Source organism: Heterocephalus glaber, unplaced genomic scaffold (genome assembly GCF_053883595.1).
Source record: "Heterocephalus glaber isolate CG9 unplaced genomic scaffold, H.glaber_assembly_v1.0 deba00000122, whole genome shotgun sequence".
In the NCBI taxonomy this organism is placed as follows: Eukaryota; Metazoa; Chordata; class Mammalia; order Rodentia; family Bathyergidae; genus Heterocephalus; species Heterocephalus glaber.
Genome location: NW_028258138.1, coordinates 25,113,479 through 25,121,776, shown reverse-complemented (window position 1 = coordinate 25,121,776; position 8,298 = coordinate 25,113,479). Strand labels below are relative to the sequence as shown.

Genomic DNA, 8,298 nt, shown 5'->3' with positions numbered 1-8,298 from the left:
GTATGGAATGGGTACCCCTGGCTACTTTTAGCCAGATTTATGGTGAGAATTGAGGGGAAAAGACAGAGAAGAAACCTTTAAAAAACTTAAATTTTGACACAGAAAGAACCATGGAATTATGTTTGTTTGAGCAAAGGGAACTTTCCCATCATTGAACTGAAGGTTCAATAAATTATACCTATAAGCCAGGTATGGTGGTGCACACCTATAATACCAGTACTTGGGTGGCTGAGGCAAGAAGAACACTGTGAGTTCCAGGCCAGTCTGGGTTACATAGTGTGTTCAAGACCAGCCTGAACTACATAGTGAGACTCTATCTCAAAAATAGTGGAAAGAAAGAAAGAGAGAAAGAAAGAAAAGAAAAGAGAAGAATCCAATCTAGAAAATAAACTGATATTAGATCAATAAGAAAAAGTGGTTGCAAGTTTATTATGTGCCTGGGGGCATCACAGTAAACAAAAACAAACACCCAGCAAGGCACAATAATGCACCCCTGTAATAAAAAATTTTAAAGGGCTGGAGATAAAAGGCCTCAGTGCAAAGGCCCTGGGTTCATTTCCTGGTACCACCACCCAAAGAAAGTGAGTACCCAGAAACCCAACAAAATTTAGAAACTTAAATACTCTCTTCATAGGGAAGTTGAAGGGAGCATGTAGGCAACTTAATTGAGAGTAAATTCTTCTGGGAGAGTCTGTTTGTATGTGATGTTACCCTTTGCTCTTCTTCCCTGTAATATGAGTCAGTTTCTCACAGTCATAAGATTACTGGGGAGAGGATCTGGGACAAATAAATTCTTTCAAGAGCATCCATGTTTCAAGGCAGATAAAGGAAATTCAGAGAAAGCCTCTGCCTGTGCTTTGTGGGGAGAAAGAGTGTGAGCAACAAACAGGGCAGGAGAAGGTCAGTGAGACCTTGGTTCTCATTTAGGTCAAAGTACTATGCAAGCCAAAGTGCCAACCATTGAAGTATGGTTTTCTGAGCCTCAACAGTCCTCTCTAAAAGATGAGTCTGTAGTGTATAGTTGTGTCCTTTACATTCTACCTTTAGAGCTCTGATTTTTTTGTCTCTCTGAAAGCAGCTTTACAGATACTTTAAAAGTATTAAGGGAATAACTGTGGGGGGCCTTGCCCCCCCGCTAGAACTCTTGAGTGCCTTTTACGGACATATCCGGGCCTGCTGCAAATCTACCCGGCAACAAGGAAGTAGCCCCAGTACCCTCCTCTTGCTCCTCCCCTCTAGCCCTACGGTATATATGTTGTAACAGCTTCTGCAATAAACGAGACTTGATCAGAAACCTGTCTTGTCTCCATCTCTCGTGTCCCCTGTCCCCTCTCATCCTCGCTCCCCCTCTAGGGTCTCCGTTGACTTACCCGCGGGCCGGGACAAGTGGCGCCCAACGTGGGGCCAGAGAACGGGGGTTCCAGTGAAGGACGCTGCTCAGGGGCCCTAAGATTAAGATTGAGGAACAAAGAGCACACTCGACACGGGAGAGGCTTGCAATTGACGTGGACCTGCCGTCTTTTTGCACCTCGGTAAGTTGAGCAGCGATTATGGGACAGGGCATTAGTCAGCATGAATTGTTTGTGCAAGGTCTCAAGAAGACATTACAGGCACGAGGGGTAAAGGTTACAGTCAAACAGTTGTTAAGATTTTTTGATTATATTAAAGATCTCTGTCCCTGGTTCCCTGCTGAGGGAACCATTGACGAACAGAGATGGAAAAAGGTGGGGGAAGCTCTCCAGGATTATTATGCCACTTGCGGACCCGGGAAGGTCCCTATTGCGGCGTTCTCATATTGGAATTTGATTAATGATATTATTTCTCATAAAGCGAGGGATCCACTGGTGGCGCAGGCTATACAGGCTGGGGAGGTAGCTCTCCGAGATGGTAAGGGGCTGACACCCGCCAGTGATTCTGACGCAGTCTCCCGGGCCAATATGGCGCCGGGGCCCAGGCCCGTTGAGACCACGACTTCTTTGTCAGACAAAGAAGAGGACTTGATGTCCTTTGACAGTGACGACGATCCCGCCCCCGACGGACATGACGTCCCTTCGGACCAACCCCAAACGGCCACGAACCCTGCCAAGCCCTGTAGGGCAGGGCCTCGCCGAACCCCTGCTTCCTTGCTTTCCGCCACCGCCTCTAGGACAGCCCCACCCTCGCGGAAGGTTCCGCCCCTATATCCCTCCCTTCAAGCCTATCGTGGCCCGCCTCCGCCCCCAGATCCGCCCCAAGAGGGCTCCGGGTCGGAGGAGCCCGCGGGGGGAGCATTGTGGGGCGACTCCGGATATCCCCCTCCTTATATCTCTTCAGGCCCCGACACTCCCACTCTGGCATGTCCTGTTGTTGATCCCCAAAAGGAACTCCGGGACAAAATAGAATTTCTAAAAGAACAGATAAGGTTAAAAAAGGAACACCAAGAACTTATTACCCAGCTTGAAGGCTTAAGAACAGGCAAAGCCCATAAAAATGTCCGTAGAGAAGACAAACTTAAGCCACGACCCCCCGTTAGAGGGGCGGCCCCTAGGGTGCCATCCGGGTCGGGAGTATCCCTGAAACTTAAAAATGCGGAAGCCTTTCCCGTAACTAAAACTACTGACGCACAGAGACAGGCGTGAAGACACCACAGTGGTTTTGATTTTAAAGTCATTAAAAAATTTAAAACGGCTGCAGCTCAATATGGGGCCACTGCACCTTACACCATGGCTATTTTAGAATCGGTGGCAAAAAATTGGCTCACCCCAATTGATTGGCAGACTCTGGCCCGCGCCACCCTTACAGGAGGTGATTATTTATTATGGAAATCTAAATATGTTAAAAATTGCCGAGAAACTGCTAGGCGCAATGCTCAGGCGGGAAATGGATGGGTGCTTGACATGCTCCTTGGGGAGGGGGCCTACGCCGCCAACGACCAACAAATACAATTTGATGCGGGGTTATATGCCCAGATTCAGACCGCCGCCACTAGGGCCTGGAAAAAGCTCCCCTCCAAAGGAGACGTGAGTGCCTCCCTCACTAACATTCGGCAGGGCCCAGACGAGCCATTTGCGGACTTTGTCCACCGCCTTCTCACGGCGGCAGGCCGGATTTTTGGGAGCGCGGAGACAGGGACAGATTTTGTTAAACAGCTTGCTTTTGAGAACGCCAATGCCGCCTGTCAGGCCGCTATCCGCCCCTATAAAAAGAAAACTGACATTTCCGGCTACATTCGCCTTTGTTCTGAGATTGGGGCCGCCTACCAACAGGGCCTTGCCATGGCGGCCGCCATGCAAGGCTTCACAGTCAAACAATTTTTGCAACGCCACGTCGGCAATAAGTGTTTCCGGTGTGGGGCCACCGGCCATTTTGCTAGAGAATGCCCGACCACTAAAATGCAGGGCCCCAATGCTCCGCCCCCCGGGCCCTGCCCCCGATGTAATCGGGGGAGGCATTGGGCGAGTAAGTGCCGATCCAAAACTGATGCCCAGGGCCGACCCCTTCCCCCTCTTAAGGATTCGAATTCGGAAAACGGGAAAGGGGGCCAGCCCCAGGCCCCCAACTCCAAACAAATTTACGGGGCGCTCAATTTTGCTCCAATAAACAGCAATCCATTTCAGACCTCATCAGAGCCACAAAAGGAAGTGCCGGATTGGACCTCAGTGCCACCACCCACACAGTATTGACCCCAGAAATGGGAGTCCAGGCCCTCGCCACAGGAGTCTTTGGACCCTTACCTAGAGAGACTTTTGGCCTCGTAATAGGCCGAAGCAGTAGTACCATAAATGGGCTGTTGGTTTACCCAGGAGTGATAAATAATGACTACTCTGGGGAAATTAAAGTTATGGTTTCTTCTCCCAAAGTTATTAATACCATTCAATCAGGCCAAAGATTTGCTCAATTGCTACTCCTTCCCCTTCTCTCTACCTCTAATAAGGCTCTAAACAACGCCCGAGGCAGCCAGGGATTCGGCTCATCTGATGTTTACTGGTCAGAGATACTTTCAGCACAAAAGCCTCTCGTGACCTTGTGGTTAGATGGGAGACAATTTTCTGGGCTGGTTGACACTGGTGCCGATGTAACTATCATAAAGGGAGAGGATTGGCCTCAGGTATGGCCATTAAAAGACACCCTCACCCATCTCAGGGGTATAGGTCAGAGTGAAAATCCTAAACAAAGTGCCAAAGATCTGACCTGGAGAGACCAAGATGGTAATCAGGGCACCATTCAACCTTATATCATTTCAGGGTTACCTATTAATCTATGGGGAAGAGACTTACTATCACAAATGGGGATAATTATTTCCAGCCCCAATGAAATTGTCACTATACAGATGTTTAAAAATGGGTACATTCCAGGAACGGGACTGGGGAAACACCCTACAAACCTTACTCACCCCATTGAGCCTGTCCCTCGGCCCCCTCGGCCAGGGCTAGGCCATTTTCCATAGGGGCCATTGACACTCCTGCGGCCCATGCTGAAAAGATTACCTGGCTCTCAGATGATCCAGTGTGGGTCGATCAGTGGCCCCTCTCTAAGGAGAAGTTGTCAGCAGCTCAACAGTTGGTGCAGGAACAGCTTCATGCTGGCCATATTATTCCTAGCCACTCCCCTTGGAATACTCCCATTTTTGTCATTAAAAAACGGTCGGAAAAATGGAGACTCTTACAAGATCTTAGAGCAGTTAATAAAACCATGGTACTCATGGGAGCTTTACAACCTGGTCTCCCTTCGCCGGTAGCCATTCCCCTTGGGTATTACAAGATTATTATTGATTTAAAGGATTGCTTTTTCACCATTCCCTTACATCCTGCTGATCAAAAACGCTTCGCATTTAGCCTTCCAGTGACCAATTTCTGTACCCCAATGCAGCGCTTTCAGTGGCTGGTTCTGCCCCAAGGCATGGCCAATAGTCCCACCCTGTGCCAGTCATTTGTAGCCGCGGCACTCCAATCCACCCGAGACAATTGGCCTCAAATGTATATTATCCATTACATGGATGATATCCTTGTAGCGGGGCAATTAGGAAGTGAGGTTTTAGCTTGTTATGCTGACCTTCGACGGGCACTTGAATCTCATGGCCTCCAGATTGCCCCTGATAAGGTTCAACTAAAAGACCCTTATAACTACCTCGGATTTCAGATGAAGGGACGTCACATTTCCTCCCAAAAGCTTACCTTGCGGCTGGACGGTCTTAAGACTTTAAATGACTTCCAAAAATTGCTAGGAGACATTAATTGGCTTATGCCCTATTTAAAGCTCACTAAACATGACCTAAAGCCTCTCTATGATACCCTACAAGGTGATAACCACCCTACTTCACCTCGACAGCTCACTGCCGAGGGGCGCAAAGCCATCAGTACAGTGGAACAAGCCATTCAAAATCAAACAATTACTTTTATGGATTATAACTCTCCTTTACAGTATATCATCTACAAAACCTCCCTCTCTCCCACTGCTGTCTTTTGGCAAACCGCTCCCCTTTTGTGGGTTCATCTCCCAGTTTCCCCTAAACGGGTCTTTTACCCCTATTATGTTGCAGTTGCAGACCTAGTTATCTTGGGCAGAGACCATGGAAAGATGTACTTTGGAAAAAAACCTGATGTCATTATCCAACCCTACCCTAAGGACCAGGTCGATTGGCTTATACAAACCACCGATTCCTGGCCAATTGCTCTTGCTTCTTATTCAGGGTTATTGGACAACCACTATCCTCCCAGCAAACTTATTGACTTTGCCAACAGACATGACTTCATTTTCCCGAAGATCACTTCTTGCTTTCCTCTGCCAGAGGCTCTACCCGTTTTTACAGACGGTTCTTCCACTGGAATGGCTGCCTATGTGTGGGATGATAACATTGTCCAGTTCCAAACCGCCCACTCTTCGGCCCAGTTAACCGAGCTCCAGGCAGTCATAGCGGTCTTTACCGCATTTCCTGCCCGAGCTTTTAATCTCTTTACTGACAGTGCTTACATTGCCCAATCTGTTCCCTTATTAAAAACATGTGGACTGATCAAACTTGCCTCTCAGACTGGTGGTCTTTTCCTCCAATTACAAGATCTAATCAGAAAACGATCCAAATCCTTTTTCATTGGACACCTTCGCGCCCACTCTAACCTACCCGGCCCACTTGCAGAGGACAACCGCTTAGCAGACCTAGCCACAAGACCTCAGGCTTTTGCCTATTCAATAAATACTGATGCCCCCAGTCCGATTGACCAAACACAAAAGACACACCAATTCCATCATCTTAATGCTCACACGCTTCGCCTTATGTATAAGCTTACTAGAGAACAAGCTAGACAAATTGTTAAGGCCTGCCCTACGTACACTCTGCACCTTCCTACACCTCATCTGGGAGTTAATCCTCGTGGCTTGATTCCAAATACCCTATGGCAAATGGACATCACACATTACCCTAAATTTGAAAATCTTAAATATATACATGTCAACATTAATACATATAGTGAATTCATATTTGCCACCCTGCAATCTGGGGAAACTACTAAACACGTCATTGCTCATCTCCTCACTGCCTTCTCAGTGCTTGGCTGCCCACAACAAATTAAAACAGATAATGGTCCTGGCTATATCAGCTCTGGCTTCTCCAAATTTTACAAACAATTTACAATAACACATATAACGGGAATCCCATATAATCCACAGGGACAAGGCATTATAAAAAGGGCTAATCTCACACTTAAAATTACTTTAGACAAAATAAAAAAGGGGGAATGGTATCCTACTAAGGGGTCTCCTAGAAATCTGATATCACATGCACTATTTATTCTTAACTTCTTCTGATATCACATGCACTATTTATTCTTAACTTCTTAAATTTGGATGCCAAAGGTTTATCTGCAGCCAATCGTTTCTGGCAACCAGAGACACAACGACAATTTGCCTCGGTGATGTGGAAAGACCCCCTGGACCACTCATGGCACGGGCCGGATCCTGTACTTATCTGGGGCCGAGGATCGGTGTGTATTTACTCCAAGGAAATGAAGTCAGCCAGGTGGCTCCCAGAACGCCTAGTAAAACAAGTTGATAGGTGTGCTGATGATGCCGATGACCTGATGTTGTCCAATCTTAACCAGTTAACAATGGCACCTACAATTACAATCTAATAATCATCAAGAGTATAGTATAATTCAATTTGGCTAGTTATATTTGGGTGCACCCTAATTTTACACACTGTCTTATATGTTTGTCTATTGTCTGTTGTTTGTGTTTGTACAGTTGAGCTCAATATGTTCCTTCCTCTTCAAAGGATATTCGCCTATTGTTAAATTGACTTATAGATAATATTATTAAACTAAAGACATGCTTTTCTTCCCAGGTTGTTAATTGATCAAAGTACCACTGAAATTTATTTTATGAAAGTGACGTGCATTGTTACCCACACGCAACAATCAAATTACAATTAACAGTTATAAAATAAAAAGATATATATTCTTAATTGTTTGTCAAAACGATTATAGATGGGAACTCCCTTTGATGAATATAGAAGTGGCCACCCAGAAAATGATTATTCTGGTCTTAATTCATTAAAGGGACCCCCTAGTAAATTTTATATTATATAATCTTATGGGAGACATATCACAATGAATATTATCTAAATATGTTATAAATTGATTGTATTGGTTGTCCTTGATATTTAAGCACTAAATATGTTGTTACAAAACGTTCATATTGGTTAAGTTCTGAATATGTTATTGTAGCATGTCCACATTGGTTATCTTCAAAAGCTTAATCAGGGTAGCTTAACTCTCTTATTCACAGTCTAGCCTTAAATGAACATTGCTGTTTTTATGCCAACAAATCTGGGATCGTCAGGGGAAAAATTCGCGAACTTCAGGAAGATTTAAACAGATGACGACAAAAATTCACTCAAAATCCCCTCTGGACTGGCCTCAATGGTTTCCTCCCTTATCTCCTCCCTTTGCTGGGACCCTTATTGGGTCTACTCTTGCTCATTTCTTTAGGGCCCGTACTTTATAACAAAATCATGGCCTTTCTTAGAGCCCAGATAGAGGCAATAAAAACAGCGCCCATACAGGTCTACTATAATAGATTGGCAATGGCTGACCAGGACAAATGTCGGACCATCGATTAGGTCCTTGCCGTGGCGAAGTGTTCTCGCCCCACCTGGTGAGTGGGCTGGCAAGCCAATGACGGGCAACTGAGCAAGCGTGCCATGCAATGAGAGAGCCCTCGTGTGCCGCCTAAGACAGGTGCCAGAGCCTTGATTCTCTGGTTAACCGATGACGGGTAAGGTGCACGGTGCAGACACGTGTGTTGCTCTGACCCAAGACAGGCTCA

At 46.2% G+C, this 8,298-nt stretch overlaps 1 protein-coding gene across 5 annotated transcripts in view; it reads left to right on the top strand.

Moving 5' to 3' along the window:
• The window catches only part of LOC147830374 (endogenous retrovirus group K member 7 Gag polyprotein-like), a 125,999-nt gene extending 122,134 nt beyond the window's left edge, over nt 1-3,865 (top strand). For 4 of the 5 annotated variants that reach the window (XM_087213726.1, XM_087213717.1, XM_087213735.1 and 1 more), the window contains exon 5: nt 1,354-2,700. In XM_087213726.1, coding sequence (XP_087069852.1) covers nt 1,551-2,618 — 1,068 coding nt within the window. In that variant the 5' untranslated portion in view covers nt 1,354-1,550 and the 3' untranslated portion in view covers nt 2,619-2,700. Of the gene's footprint in view, nt 1-1,353 lie in introns of all 5 variants that reach the window. The other variant, XM_087213736.1, reaches the window with a different exon arrangement.
• The last annotated feature ends 4,433 nt before the right edge of the window (nt 3,866-8,298 follow it).